General features: G+C 42.0%; 1 protein-coding gene across 24 annotated transcripts in view; it reads left to right on the top strand.

Annotated features, from left to right (window-relative positions):
• The window catches only part of TMEM164 (transmembrane protein 164), a 168,813-nt gene that overhangs the window by 59,864 nt on the left and 92,949 nt on the right, over window positions 1-16,000 (top strand). For 21 of the 24 annotated variants that reach the window (XR_016227832.1, XR_016227830.1, XR_016227831.1 and 18 more), the window contains one exon: window positions 8,083-8,132. The exons of 1 other annotated variant lie outside the window; for it this stretch is intronic. Coding sequence is in view for 15 of the 23 variants with exons in the window: in XM_070066408.2 (XP_069922509.1) it covers window positions 8,083-8,132 (50 nt within the window). In the remaining 8 variants the exon portion in view is untranslated. Of the gene's footprint in view, window positions 1-4,570; window positions 6,720-8,082; window positions 8,133-16,000 lie in introns of those variants that run through there. 2 more of the 24 variants (XM_070066409.2, XM_089324040.1) reach the window with 2 other exon arrangements.

Genomic DNA, 16,000 nt, shown 5'->3' with positions numbered 1-16,000 from the left:
TTCTCCAAATGCCCACATAGGCCAGAGCTGAGCTGTTCCAAAGCCAGGAGCCTGGAGCTACCTCTCGGTTTCCCACTTGGGTGCAGGGGCCCAAGGACTTGAGCTATCCTCAGTTGCCCTCCCAGGCACATTAGCAGGGAGTTGGATCAGAAGTAGAGCAGAGCCGGCGCCGTGGCTCACTAGGCTAATCCTCCGCCTTGCGGCGCCGGCACACCAGGTTCTAGTCCCGGTCGGGGCGCCGGATTCTGTCCTGGTTGCCCCTCTTCCAGGCCAGCTCTCTGCTGTGGCCAGGGAGTGCAGTGGAGGATGGCCCAAGTGCTTGGGCCCTGCACCCACATGGGAGACCAGGAGAAGTACCTGACTCCTGCCATCGGATCAGCGCGGTGCGCCGGCCGCAGCGCGCCAGCCGCGGCGGCCATTGGAGGGTGAACCAACGGCAAAAGGAAGACCTTTCTCTCTGTCTCTCTCTCTCACTGTCCACTCTGCCTGTCCCCCCCCCCCCCAAAAAAAAAGTAAAGCAGCCAGGACTCGAACTGGTGCCCATATGGGATGCTGGCACTGCAGTCCGGGGCTTTAACTTCCTGCGCCCACAGCACTGGCCCCTGTTTCTATTCTTTTAAAGCTTAACTTTAAAATGTATATGAACCAGAATTAATTATTTAATTTAAAAGGCTGAGAGGGGGTAACCATATGGCACAGGGTGTTAAGCCTCAGCTTACAACTCCAGCATTGCATACAGGAGCCAGAGTTGAGTTTCCAGCTGTTCTACTTCTGATTCAGTTCCCCGGTAATCCGCCTGGGAAGGTAGTGGAGGATAAGCCAAGCACTTGGGCCCCCTGCACCCATAGGGGAGACCAGGATGAAGCTCCTGACTCCTGGTTTTGGCCTGGCCCAGCCCCAGCTGTTGTGGCCATTTGGGGAGTGAGCCAGTGTATGGAAGATCGATTTCTCTCTCTGTCTCTCCCTTTCTCTCTGTCACTCTTCCTTTCAAATAAACTAAATATTTAAAAAGTAATAAATATATCAGAATGTTATTATGCAAGCATGGAATTAGAATAAATGGAGTTAAATGAATTAGTAGTTTTAAATGAGCTGTTACTGTTGTGTCTGATGTGGTAGGAATGGATTTTCTGTTGAAACCAAAGTAATTTTAGCTACTGTGTATTGAATGCTAGCTATGTGCTGCACTTTGTGCCAAGTGCTTTGCTTGCTTTATCACATTTGATCCTCTCCAGAACCTTGAGACATGAGTACTATTTTTATACCTATTTTACAGATTAAAATTCCTCTAATCTCTTGTCCAAGGTCACAGTGCTGGTGAGTAGCAGAGCCAGCATGTGGATCCAAGTCTGTCTTGACTCTGAAACCTGTACTCTTTTTAAGGATTTATTTATTTGAAAGGCAGAGTTAGAGAGAGAGAGAGAGAGGTGTCGGTCTCATATCTGCTGGTTCAGCCTCCAAACGGCTACAACTGCTAGAGCTAGGCCAGGCTGAAGCCAGGAGCAGGAACTCCATCCTGGTTTCCCATGTGGGTGGACGGGGCCCAAGCACTTGGGCCATCTTCCGCTGCCTTCCCAGATGCATTAGCAAGAATCTGAATAGGAAATAGAGCAGCTGGAACTTGAAAAAGGTACCCATATGGGATGCCGGCACTACAGGCAGTTGCTTATCGTGCTGTGCCATAACCCGCTGTACCATATCGCTGGCTCTTAAAGCCTGCACTCTTAACAGTATAGCAATGCTATTGGCCCTGTTATCATCCTGTTACTAAGGATGCTTGCCAGTGTAGCTTGGTATGGACACTGCTTGGGTGTGGACATTACCAAAATGTGCCTATGTGACTTTCCTTATTCCACGTCTAGCTTGGTCAGCCCCATTCCTTCTTTAGGTATCATTCAAGCAAGTTACAATCTGGCTTTTCTTGTTTTGTTTTTTTTTTTTTTAAAGACTTATTTTACTTGAAAGTCAGAGTTACATAGAGAGAGGAGGAGAGGCAGAGAGAGAGAGAGAAGGAGAGAGAGAGAGGGCCTCCATCTGCTGGTTCACTCCCCAATTGGCCGCAGTGGCCGGAGCTGAGCTGATCCAAAGCCAGGAGCCAGGAGCCTCCTCCAGGTCTCCCATGCAGGTACAGGGACACAAGGACTTGGGCCATCCTCCACTGCTTTCCCAGGCCATAGCAGAGAGCTGGGTCGGAAGTGGAGCAGCTGGGTCTTGAACCGGTGTCCATATGGGATGCTGGCACTGCAGGCGATGGCTTTACCTGCTGCGCCACAGCACCAGCCCCACAATCTGGCTTTTCAAGTCCTGCATTTTAAAGCTTAAAAACTTGGTAGACACTCTTATTTCCCTTTTACTTATATTATTTTTTAAGATTTATTTATTTGTTTGAAAGAGTTACAGAGTGGCAAAGGCAGAGAGAGAAAAGAGAAGGGGCAGAGAAGGAGAGAGGGAGAGGGAGAGGGAGAGGAAGAGGGAGAGGGACAGAGAGAGGGAGAGGGAGAGAAGTCTTCCATCTGCTGCTTCACTCCCCAAATGACCGCACTGGCTATATCTGAGCCGATCTGGAGCCAGGAGCCAGGAGTTTCTTCTGGGTCTCCCATGTAAGTGCAGGGGCCCAAGAACTTGGGCCAGCTTCCGATGCTTTCCCAGGCCATTAGCAGGGAGCTGGATTGGAAGTGGAGTAGCACCCATATGAGATGCCAGCACTACAGGCAGTGGCTTTACCGGCTACGCCACAGTGCTGGCCCTGGACTTATGTTCTTTTGTTTTGTTTTGTTTTTTAAAAAAAGATTTATGAATTTATTTGAAGGGCAGAGTTAGAGGCAGAGGTGTAGAGAGAGTGGTCTTCCATCTGCTGATTAACTCACCAGATGGCTGCAATGGTAGGAGCTGGGCCAATCCGAAGCCAGGACCCAGGAGCTTCTTCCAGGTCTCCCACGTGGGTGCAGGGGTCCAAGGACTTGAGCCATCTTCCACTGCTTTCCTAGGCCATAGCAGGGAGCTGAATTGGAAGTGGAGCAGCCGGGACTCGAACAGGTGCCCATATGGGATGCTGGCACTGTAGCCAGTGGCTTTACCCACTATGCGACAGCGCCGGCCCTGGCAGACTTATATTCTTGAGGAAAGTTTCTCTGTAATCTTCCTAGCCTGACAAAATAATAAATTCCCAGAAAGAAGTAAACTGAGAATTTTGGGAGGACTGAAGATGGTCATTCAGCCTTAGAGTGTAGTGCAGGTTCCTTGGAGAAAATAACACCTGATTTAGCTTCTAAAGGATAAATAAGAGCTACCGAAGAAAGGGAGAAAGACCATTCTGGAAGCTTGAATAGGATAAGCAGTGGCACAGTTTCTTAGTGTTGAGAATTTAAATGTTAGAATTATGAAAATAGTAGGAAAACAGTGGGTGACTATAATCTCAGGGTTGTAAAAAATGTTCAGTTTGATATTAAAGACAAAACAGATAAAAGAAATCACTAGCATATATAATTACATAAAGATTAAAGCTATGTACATCAACAAACTACAACAGTGACAACCTTGGAAAAATATTTGTGATAAATATCAGTCTGTATTAAATGTTACTAATCTATAAATAGGTCTTACAACTCAATAAAGAAAAAAGAACACACAAGTTGAAAAATAGATATTGTGCACAGATGGTCACATAATAAAAGAAGAAATATGGCTGGCCAATAAACATACTAAAAAAAGATTTCAGAGTTTTTTGTTTTTTTTTTCAAGATTTATGTATTTGAAAGGCAGAGAGAGAGAGAGAGAAAGAGAGAGAGGGAGAGGGGTATTAAGGCTTGATGCATTCCACAAATGCCTGTAAGAGCCAGGACTGGGCCAGGCTGAAGCCAGGGACCTGGAGCTGAATGCATCTGAGTCTCCCATGTGAGTGACAAGAGCCCAAGTACTTTGCTGGATTGGAAGTGGAATAACTGAGAATCGAACTGGCATTTGCATACAGGATATGGACATCCCAAGTAGTAGGTTCACCCGCCGCACCACAGCGCCCACACAGAATCCCGAGTTTTGTAAAGATTTAAGGGTTACAAATGCCCACTGGAGCTGAACGTGAGACAGTTTGGAGCAAAATAAGCCCATCATTGGGGAATTTGGGTTCTGAAATTCATCTATGTAAATGTTATTTGCTGCCCTTTTGGGTTTGTTTTTTAAGATGTCTCACATTGTAGAGAATAGTTCTTGTGAGCCATCTGGTGGCCCAGGTGTGGGACCATTGAGATGACTCCCTGTGTACCTGTGTGGTCTAGGGAAGGGTTAGCATATGGAGAGAGAAGCCCCCATAAGGCCTTATCCATGGCTGCTTGGGGTAGAAACTCCATTTATCTAGCAGTTAGGGGACCTGGGATTTCATCAGAAAACTTTTTGGAAAATTTTTTTATAAAGATTTATTTATTTATTTGAAAGAGTTACAGAGAGGCAGAGAGAGAGAGGTCTTTCATCTGTTGGTTCACTCCCCAGATGGCCACAATGTCCAGAGCTGAGCTGATCCAAAGCCAGGAGCAGGAGCTTCTTCTGGGTCTCCCACGCGGGTACAGGGGCCCAAGGGCTTGGGCCATCTTCTACTGCTTTCCCAGGCCACAGCAGAGAGCTGGATCAGAAGAGGAGCAGCCAGGACTCAAACTGGTGCCCACATGGGCTGCTGGCACTGCAGGTGGAGGCTTTACTCACTATGCCACAGTGCTGGCCCTTTCAGAACCTTTTGGCCTTGGTTTCTTCATCTGTAAAATGGGGCTATAATAACATGCCCTACCTACATCCTGGGTGATGAAAAAGTGGAAGCTGTCTATGCCCTTTACTTCAGGTGCTGGGCTGGGAAGATTTCTGTATGAGTGTCAAGCACCAGATTTGTTCTGGGATGTGCTGGGATGCAATGTCATCTTCTTACCATGCCATCCTTTTTTTCCCCTTAAGATTTATTTATTTATTTATTTTAAAGTCAGAGTTATAGAGAGGGAGATCTTCCATTTGCTGATTCACTCCCCAGATGGTGGGAACTGCCAGGGCTGGGCCAGGCCAAAGCCAGCAGTCAGGAACTAGATGTTTCATCTCTGGGTGTCCCACGTGGGTGCAGGGCCCCAAACACTTGGTCCATCTTCCACTGCTTTCCCAGGTGCACTAGCAGGGAATTGGATCAGAAGGGGGGCAGCCGGTACATAAACTGGCACCCATATGGGATGCTGGTGTTGCAGGCAGAGGCTTAACCTACTACACCCCAACACTGGCCCCACCATACCATCTTAATCTTCCTACCTTGCTTGTTGGCACTTCTGAGTATCCCCTATTCTCACTCTCTTTTAGCTGAAGTGGTAGTTTAGCTTTCTGCCTGCTAGTCTAAGACAATATTACCAAAATTTTGAGGTGCTTGGAAGCCAACCAAGGAGGAAAGCAGGGATCGCCAGAACAAGGCTGGGGGCCTTTGGGCCTCTGAGTGGAAGTGTTATTTTCACAAGGCTCCACTGGCTAATGGTGACTCTAGCAAGACAGAGTGGAGAGGTTCAATGTCATGAATCAATGAGGTTGTTAAAGGAGGCCATGAATTTACTGGAAATGGAATCTGATGAATTTGGAGTCCTTTTTCAAATCTGTTCTACTTGTATCTAGTTTGAAGATGGCTTGGAAAAAATATTCTCTATCCTGGTAATGGGAATCAGTAGGCAAGATGAGGAAGACCAATGTGCTGAGCTGAATGACTTGACCATGTGAAAGTAACTTGCAAAACTCATTTAGAATCAAGACTGGATTAGCTACCTCAGAAGAAGTTCCATCTATGACTGATGGAGGATAATGACAGTGAACTTGGTTGTTCCCTTTAGTAGGTTCTTGGGCTTCTGGTATAGGGAAAATAAGAACCAGCTATATGGAGTTATAGGGACATCAGTCTTCAAGAATCTGCTTATTTTGTCTGTGGATATAGAAAAGTAAGAGTTAGCTTTGGGGTTCAATGCTACATTTTTACTTCTCTATTTAGCATGTTGAAAGTATCTTGGGTATTCCAGAAACTCAGGAAGGCTTCTGGCGTGATACTTTGTTGACTACAGCGTTACTGCAGAACTTCCTGAGGTGGCCGGGGGCCCCTGTGTCCTTCCTATGTACTGTAGCTTCTGAGTGTAGCATTTGATGGGCCTGCTGCTGGGTAATGTGTGCAGCCTCCAACTTGGTCCTATGCCTAAGGTGAGTAACTTTGCTGATGGATCGGGGTAAAGAATGCCAGCTTGCTTTCTTTCTTTCTTGGACTGCTCCTGAGGGGTGTGGTGGGGAGTGGGGATATATTAATGTTTGGATAATTGAAATTCCAGGTCTGCAATCCTTATCAAAAACCACTAAGGTCAGAACTGTTAAAGAAATTTGATTTTTTTTGCATGTCAAATGTTTTCCATATACTTCCAGTGGAGGCTAGAGTAGCACTCTGCCATCGGATGCATTATTATTTTTATGAAAAATGTATAAATATTCACTTATGTGGAATAAAGTGTAAATAGATCCACTTCAGTTGCAGTTATGTTTTGCTACCAGTTTAGCTTTGAAAAAAAAAATACCAAACGTTTAGTTTTTAGAACTTTTTGGGTATGAGAGCTGTCAGTAAAGGCTTGTGGACCTGTCATTTTCATTGGCTCTGTGCTTTTAATCAAATTGATCCACAGGGGAAAAGGCACGTTCTTGATGGAGCTTCCTTGGAGAGGTTCTTTGATGAGGTATCGTGCAGGTGATGGATTCCTGGCCCTGTTCTTTCTAAGGTCCTTTCTCTTTTCCATTCTTCTTTCTTCTCCTCTTGGCAAAGTTTCAAGCAAGCATCTTTTCTTAGTGATTTTCCATACAGTACACTTTTCTTATAATTATAGACTCTGAGAGGATTGAGAAGCAAAATGCTAAAGAGCACACACATGACAAAGCCAACAAGTCCCCAATGCAGATGGTCTGTATTCATCAGAGCTCTCAACAAGATAGGGACACATGTTATTAAATCACTGTAGGTAAAGAAACTCTACATGGAAGTTTCATTCTTTGGTCAATTCTTAGTTCTGCTGAATGTCTTTGACCCCTGTAGTAGTTCAGCCCATGGTCAACCATTCAGCCGATAAGCCGCCAGGAGTGTTTGAATCTCTCGGGCATTTGTTAAACATGCAGATTCCTCATGTCCCAGACTTGTGAAATCAGAATTCTTAATGAGGGAACCCAGGAATTTGTATGTTTAACAAGCTTTGCCTGGGATTTTTCTGGATGGATGGTTGAGAACCACTACACGGATAAAGGGCACACTGCCACTGCTGCAGCTGTTCAAGGCTGTAACCCAGATCTAGGTCACATCAAATAGCAAGGAAGTGATTTGTCTCTTAGAAGGACAAGGATCTTTTGTTTCATTTGACCTGGGAGGAGAATGGAAGAGTAAGACCACCTAGGCATGCTTACAAACAAGACTCTAAGGGAACGTTTGGAGCCTGGGAGTGGCAGTTTGGTAGGGTTGCCAGATAAAATATAGGATGCCCAGTTAAATTCGATTTTCAGAAAATGAATGCTGTTTTAGTGTAAGTATGTTTCATATGATACCTAGGATGTATGTATACTAAAGCATATTTCATTTTTATCTGGAATTTGAATTTAGCTGGCATCCTGTGTTTTTATTTGCTAAATTTGGCAATGCTGGGTATTGATTAAGCCACCTTCCCCCATGGGAGGCAAACCAGATGGCATGTGTGTGTGCATGTTCTACGCTCAGAATCTGTTTTTACCTGCCCTGGGTTCAAAGCTTCTAAGACTGGCTACTTGTGTCTTACTGAAGCTGAAGCGTTGGAAAATTGAGTGTTGTCATTCTCTCTTTGTCTCTGTTTCTGTCTCTTTGTCTCACACACGCACACATAGACACACATGCATGCATGCATGTGCAAAAACAAACATGTACTTTGGAAAACCACTTGCTTGCCTCTAATGTTTTATATTACAGTTGTGCTAGAGTTCTGGTTATTTTGTTGTTGTTGTTGTTGTTGTTGTTGTTCACATAATGTAGTCTATGTCCAGCATTTCTCTTGCTAACCATTCTTATTTCTTCTTCAATTGCAGATCTTTCTTTTGGCCTGTCCTCCATGTCCCGGAGCTATCGTTGTCTTCAAGTAAGAGAAAATTGCTTTTTTGTTTTGATCTTTGTTCTCCTATTGCCGGTGTTATTTATTGACACTGTTTTTGTCAGTTTGATAACATGATGATAAGCACATTGATATGAAATAAGCATCTTGGGCTTATACTGCTTTGTCTCTGGGTTTCCCCTAGGGACAGAAGTCTATGAGATACCCAGTGAAACAGTGACGTTGTCAAGCTGTGACAAATGCTGTTGGGCCAGTCATCACGCTGGTGGTGATTGCATGGCCAGGGCATGCTCCCTTGCACAGGAGCTCCCTCCTAACATCTCCCTCCTAACATGCTCCCTCCTAGCATCTCTCGAGAGAGCATGTCAGTGAGAGGCAGCTTCCCTCCTCTCCACAGACTTTGCACTGGGATCCTGCTGTTCCACTGAGGATTCAGTTCTCCACACTGAAGGGTGTGGTGCTTGTGTTTTTATGAGTTTTTTCTCCAAGTGCAAATTAAAGTGAGGAGAGAAAAATATCACCTTCTTACAAGTTCTGACTTTCTTAAAAATAGCAAGCTTCAAATCCATTAAAGTGTACAGCAAGCAAATCGTGCTTCTCTGAAGGCAAGTTTACTTAAATGAAATTATCATGAGTCCCAGAACCCTCATTTGAACCATGAGTTGTGACCATCTCACTTATCAAACCTTTTATTGGAGTTGCTAATGAGAGGCTGAATCGACTGAATTAATTCCATCTCTTTCCCCTTTCCCTGGCCCCCATTTTAGAACTGTTTCTGAGCCGTGAAATGGCCGCAAGCCAGAGGGAGGGAGCAGGAAGTAAAGAGCCCAGCAGATCCTTGGATAATTGAGAGTGGTGTAAATGGCTTTCTGATTTACTTAATTCATTAAAGTGTTAGGAAAGGGAGGGAGCGGATCTTCCATTTGCTGCTTCAAATAGCTCTGTGAAATAGCCACTTAGTCTCTTGCCTTAGGTGAGTAACTGCGCTGGCTAAGGGGCAATAGATCCTGATTTCATGTTTCTTACTTGGACAGCTCCTAAGGGAAAGGGGTATTTAACCCTATTTACCTCCCTTGATTTTCCAAAATGAGCTCAATCATTCAGTTTAATGTTTTTAAAGTAACATTTATTGGTTCTATTTCATTATTATAAAAGTAGCAATTTGCATTATAGAAAATAGACACATAAAGCAGAAAATAAACATCACCTTTCATACTACCCCAAGAGATAATTTTGGTTATTGCCTTTCCTTTTTTAATAAAGAGATATCTTATTATATATTGAGGTTTTTACTGTATCTTCTCTAAATTTTATTCATTTATATGCTTATACACAGGTATAATTATATAAATACGATGGCTTAGTTTATTTTTTGTCTTTTTTCCTTTCTCTGGATTTTTTAATACTGCTCCTTTGTTTTTGTTTTTTTCTTTTCTTGTTTGGCTCCTAGCCCTAACTTTCTATACCATCCATGCATATAACTCAACCAGGTTGTAAACCTTCCAAATTCTATTTTTTTTTTCTGTTTGTATAGGTTCATGCTTAAACACACACACACACATGATTTTGGAATGTTTTGCTCACTTTTTTTTTACAAAAATATAGTCATATATACTTTATTATATCTTGCTTTTTTACACTCAAAATATCTTGTGGAAATTTATCAAGACCTATTGGTATAGCTCTTATTCTGCAAAATATTTCATGGATGCAAAATAACTTATTCATGCTTTCCCGTATTAATGAACATTTACTTCCTTTTCAGATTTCTGCTGCAGTCAGTGCTGAAGTAAACATCATTGTGCATATGCCTTTATACACTGTTGCTTTCAATTTAATAAATTTATGTAAATATAAAGATGTAAAGATAGTGATGTATAAATAGATAATTTGATGGATAGCTGTAGATAGATATATATGAATCTTTAAATATATATTTATGTTAGCAGATGTTACTGAACTGATTTACAGGAAGAAGCTATTAGGGACTGGCACTGTGGCGCAGTGGGCTACAGTGCTGGCATCCCATATGGGCGCTGGTTCGAGTCCCAGCTGCTCCATTTCTGATCCAGCTCTCTGCTATGACCTGGGAAAGCAGTAGAAAATGGCCCAAGTCCTTGGGCCCATGCACTCACGTGGGAGATCTGGAGGAAGCTCCTGGCTCCTGGCTTCGGATTAGCACAGCTCCAGCCATTGTGGCCATTTGGGGAGTGAACCAGTGCATGGAAGACCTCTCTCTCTCTCTGCTTCTGCCTCTCTAACTCTGCCTTTCAAATAAATAAATTAATTAAAAAAAAAGAAAAAAAGAGGTTGTTATTTCACTTTTGCATGTAATATATGAGATTATTTTCTCTTCATATTCCTCCCAGCAGTAGGTATTATAATTCTTTTACAATTTGACAACCTAATGAATGTAGTTACTTGGCTATTAGTGAATTTCAGTATTATCTCATTTTTTCCAATTAAATTTATTTATTTTGAATTATCTATTCATAATCCTCTTCTCATTTTTCTATGATTTGTTTGCACTATTTGTAATTTATAATACCTCTTTACCTATCATCTTTGTTGCGTGTTTTAGATATTGTCCCTTTGCCTATCATCTTTGTTGCAGATATCTTTCCCAAATTTGTAGACTTTTTTTAAAAGATTTATTTTATTTTATTTGAAAGAGTTAGAGAGAGAGACAGAGAGAGAGCTGCCATCCACTGGTTCAACCCCCAGGTACCCATATGGGAAGCCAGTGTCACAGGTGGCAGCTTTACCCACAACACTGCAACACTGGTCCCTGCATTGATTTTTAAAAGATATTTATTTATTTATTTATTTGAAAGATAAAGTTACAGAGGCAGAGAGAGATAAGGGGTCTTCCATCCACTGGTTTACTCCCTAGATGGCCGCAACAGCTGGAACTGGGCTGATCTGAAGCCAGGAGCCAGGAACTTCTTATGGGTTTCCCATACGAGTGCAGGGGCCCAATGACTTGGGCCATATTCCACTGCTTTCTCAGGCTGTAGCAGAGAGCTGGATCGGAAGTGGAGCAACCAGGACTTGAACCTGCGCCCATATGGGATGCTGGCACTGCAGGCAGCAGCTTTGCACACTATGCCACAGCACTGGCCCCCACATTGATTTTTTTAAAGAGTTATTTATTGATTTGAAAGGCAGAGTGACAGAGAGAGAATGAGAGAGAGAGGGGTCACAATGGCTCGAGTTGGGCCTATTTGAAGCCAGGGGCCAGGAGTTAGGAGCTTCTTCTGGTCTCCCACATGGGTACAGAGACCAAACACTTGGGCCATCTGCTGTTTTCCCAGGTGCATTTTCAGGGAGCTCCGTCAGCAGGGAGCAGCTGGGGCTCAAACCAGCACTCTGATATGGAATTGCCAGTGTTGCAAGAAGTAGCTGAACGTTGGTCTCAGGCGTTGATTCTGTTGTTGATATATATCCATATAATTGTTATTTTAAATATCCAAATATGCATTCTTCCTTGCAGATTAAGTTTGTTTTCTTAAAGATGGATGGCCAATTGGACTAGAATAATATATTAAATAATACCTACTTTTTCCACGGTCAGTGGAGTAGCATCTTTGTCAGCTGTCAGATGTTTTATATATTAGGATCTATTCATGGATTCTCAATTCTGTGTCATCTATTTTTGTGTACCAAAATCATACTGATTTTGATTACATTAGTGTTTTAAAAATTCTCTTGGCTGTTCTTTGGCACATTCTCCTAAATGCACATTTTAAGATCATTTTACTTGCTCTTCACCCGAACCCTACTGAAATTCTCATTAGAATTACATGTGGTTTTTATTTTAATTTTCTTTTTACCTAAGAAATTGTGTTTTCTTTCCTGTGCAGATCTTCTTTTACATATTCCCGTTAGATGTATCCTTTTCTTCCTCTCTAGCCCATGCTTCTCATGGTGCATTTGTTTCTCAAGAACTAACATTTTTGTCGCTGCTATTACTGGACTATTTTCCTGTTTCCATTCCTAAATGATTCTTGCTAGAAATAGAAAAGTGGTATTGATTTTTCAGATATTTATCTTGTATCTATCTTACCAAATTCTCTCATTAGTTCTGTAAAATTTTATTTAGGTTTGTCTCTTTCTAGTGGTCACCTCATTGTCTTGTTGCATTTGCTAGAAACTCAAAGACAGGGTTAAGTAAATATGATGCTGGTGGGCTTCTCTGCCTAAACCTGATTTGAAATGAGAATGTTTTCTGTGTTCCTCCACACTTGCCGTTGGTGTTGGGTAAATAATCTGTTATATTTAAATCTGTATTCACTTAAAGATTTTTAAAGGGGGAATGTTTTGCAGTATTTTATCAAATGTTTTTTTCAATATCCAAGGATCAAATGTTTTTTATTTACATTTTTGTTGCTGAAAAATTATGTTTATGAATCTTATGGTTTTAAAATACTCTTAACGTTACCAAAATAAGGATGCCAATCAAGCTATAATGTTGTTTTGATTGATTAATTTATTTTGTCAGTATTTTGTTTACAACCTTGTTTCACTAGTGAGATAGGAATCATTTTTTAAAATACTGTTTTCATCAGGTTTAAGGATTAAAGTTGTGGTGACTATGTGAAATGTACTGCAGGATATTCCTTCTGTTTCTCTGGCATGGAATATTTTAATTACCCTGAGAAATGATGTGTTCTTTAAAAGTCAGATAAAACTCAGCTGTGAAGCCCATCTGGTCATGATGCCTTTTTTAGTGGGTAGGCCCTTAATTATATTTTCCAGTGTCTTCTGTGGTAATCAACCTATTCAACTCTTTTTTGATCAATTTTTATCCTTTTTCTTTTGCTGGAAAATTACCTGTTTCTTCTAAGCTTTCAAATTTGTTGCCATACATTTAGTTGAGCTTAGAGTATCCTCTTACTTTATAATCTTAAAATTATCTTCTCATCTGTAGTTATCTTTTTCTTCTTCAACTCAATCTGTTTTCATATTCCCTTATGTTTTAACTAGGTTTTTAAGTACTTCATTTTTGATGTCTTCATATAACTAGATTTTGGGTTTATTTATCCTTTTTACCTTATTTGAATTGTTTGCTTTTTCTTTTAATTTTTAGATTTTATCTTTATTGATTCCCTCTTGTTTTTTTTTTCTACTCTTGCAAGATTAGATTATTCCTTTACTTTCTGTCTTCTTTAATCATAATTTGGTTTATTTTTTAAAATATTTATTTATTTATTTGAAAGGCAGAGTTACAGAGAGGTGGGGGGGGGGAGAGTGAGTGAGTCTTCCCTCTGCTGATTTCTTCTCCAATTGGCTGCAACAGCCAGAGCTGTGCTGATCTGAAGCCAGGAGCCAGGAGTTTCTTCTGGGTCTCCCACGTGGGTACAGGGGCCCAAAGACTTGGGCCATCTTCTACTGCTTTCCCAGGCCATTAACAGGGAGCTGGATCAGAAGTGGAGCAGCCGGGACTCGAACTGGCATCTATGTGGGATGCTGGCACCGTAGGCAGTGGCTTTACCCGCTACGCCACAGTACTGACACCTAATCATAATTTTCTATTCTCCTCTGCTCACTTCATGATTTCGTAAGTTGCTTGCTCCCCTTTATTATAAACTCTTCACCCTCATCACTTTTAAATTAAACTTTATATTTTGACGTAGTTATATATTAAATGTAATGATAATATAGATGTAGTTATAAGAAAAAATATAAGAAATCTCACATACCTTTTATGTAGTCTCGTCCAACAGTAATGTGTTGGAAAACTACAGCATGCTAACACAACCGGGATATTGACATCAATGCAGTCGGATGTAGCAGGACAGTTCTGTCACCATGAGGGTCTTGCTTGTCCACTTTTACAGCCTCACCTGCTACTTTTCTACCTGTCCCCCATCGCTGGCCCATGGCAACCACTAATCTGTTCTTCATCTCTATCATTTTGGTATATCAAAAATGTTATAAAAATGAAGTCATGCAACGTATCACGTTTGGATTGACTTCTTAAAAAATCAGTTAGCATCATTCCCTGGAGATTCAATCAAGATTTTTTGATACATAAGCACTTTTAGTGGGTGCATTTTATTCCATTGTATATAAATACTATGTGCAGTGTGCAGTTAAACACCAATATTTTAGAAACTAGAGAGCTCTCGGGGGAAAGCCATTGTAACCCATGAGACGTACTTTGGAAATTTATATTCATTAAATAAAAGATAAAAAAAAAAAAAAGGCTAAAAAAAAAAAAAAGAAACTAGAGAGCTCTCAATAATAGCTCCATCTTACATTAGTATAGCCCTTTACTGTTTTCAAAGTACTTTGTCTTAAATTATCTCATCTTACCCTTGATGCTGTCAGCTAGGGAATACATTATCCACACTACCAAGAAAACAAATGGGGGCCAAAAATATTAAATAACTTGACTAAAGTTACATAGTGGCTGTCAAGATTCCTATTCTTCCTTTGCCTGGTAATGCTCACAGTCAGGTTTACTGTGTACCTAGTCACAGTGGCAAACACTTTTATTACAAGGATTATCTCATTGAATCCTTCCAACAAATGTGTGTGGGAAGTACTACTAGTATCCTCAGATCAATAAAACAGGTTCAGAACATTTACGTGACTTACGTGGCCTACGTGTATGTGGTAGAGATGGGATTTGAGCCAGTGTCTCTGACAGCAGAGCTTGCGCTGTTAATCACCACCTTATGATGCTGAAGTGCATATTTTATATTATTATTTACAGAATGAAAAGTTTGAAAGCACCTTATTTAAAATTCCCTAGTGGCAGGGACTTGGCAAAGTGGTTAAGATGCTCATATGCCATATTGGAGTACCTGGGTTTGAATCTTGACTGCTTCCAATTCCAGCTCCTGCTAATATGCGCTGTTTCTCAAGAAGCAGCGGGTGATGTCTAGGGTAGTTAGGTCCTTGCCACCCATGTGAAACACCTGGATTGAGTTCTAGGCTCCTGGGTTTGACCAAGGCCAACCCTGGCTATTACAAGCATTTGTAGAATGAACCAGCAGGTGGAAAATCTTTTTCTGTTTCTCTAGCCCTATCTCTCTGCCTTTCAAATAAAATGAAAATAAATAAGTAAAAGTTTGGGCACTGCTTGGTATTTATGCCGTTATGTCCTGTGGGTCCATTGACCTGCACTGTCTACCTGTCTCTTGTTTTCTCTAGTTGTCCTTTGCTGTACCAGCCATATGTGGATTTGTCTTCATGGAACCATGCCCAGTCACTGCAAGAAAGGGGTGCAGTGCAAGCAGTGGGCTGTGTGCCCAAGCAGAGTAAGGGCTGGCAGTTTTCTTTGGGAGTGGGAAAGGGGCATGATTCTCCATGGCCTTCCCATGGTACACTTGACAAGAGGCAATGATGGTTCCCCAGTGTTCTGGCTGGGTCTCAGAGTGCTTCTTTTACATGACCTCAGGTGACATGTGACTTGCTAAGTTCTGCTGCTGTAGTCTGCTTCTGGAAAGGCTGTCTCAGCTGAGAGCATGCACCCAAAACCTGGAGCTAAAGTTGAGAGCAATTTCTACCTCACCCACCACCTGGTGACCCACAACCTGGGGCATGTTACTCTTAAAAGAAGTTTTACATGTACTGTATTTTCATTTGATTTGAAGGGGAGGAGAGCAAGCGAGTGAGCAAGCAAACTTTTCTCTTTTGTTCACTCTCCAAATGAGAGGTGTGGGGGGGGGAGAGCTAGTGAGAGAGAGAGAGAGAGAGGGAGAATGAATCTTCCATCCGCTGTTTCACTCCACAGATGGCTGCAATGGTCAGAGCTGGGCTGATCTAAAGCCAGGAGCCAGGAGCTTCTTCTGGGTCTCCCACACGGGTTCAGGGGTCCAAGGACTTGGGCCATCTTCCACTGCTTTCCCAGAGACCTTATCAGAAAATTGGATTGGAAGTGGGGT

This window comes from Oryctolagus cuniculus, chromosome X (genome assembly GCF_051225735.1).
Source record: "Oryctolagus cuniculus isolate XC-2025 breed Fujian yellow rabbit chromosome X, ASM5122573v1, whole genome shotgun sequence".
NCBI lineage: Eukaryota > Metazoa > Chordata > Mammalia > Lagomorpha > Leporidae > Oryctolagus > Oryctolagus cuniculus.
Note: the sequence above shows the minus strand (reverse complement) of the source record. Positions and strands in the feature narration are given on the sequence as shown.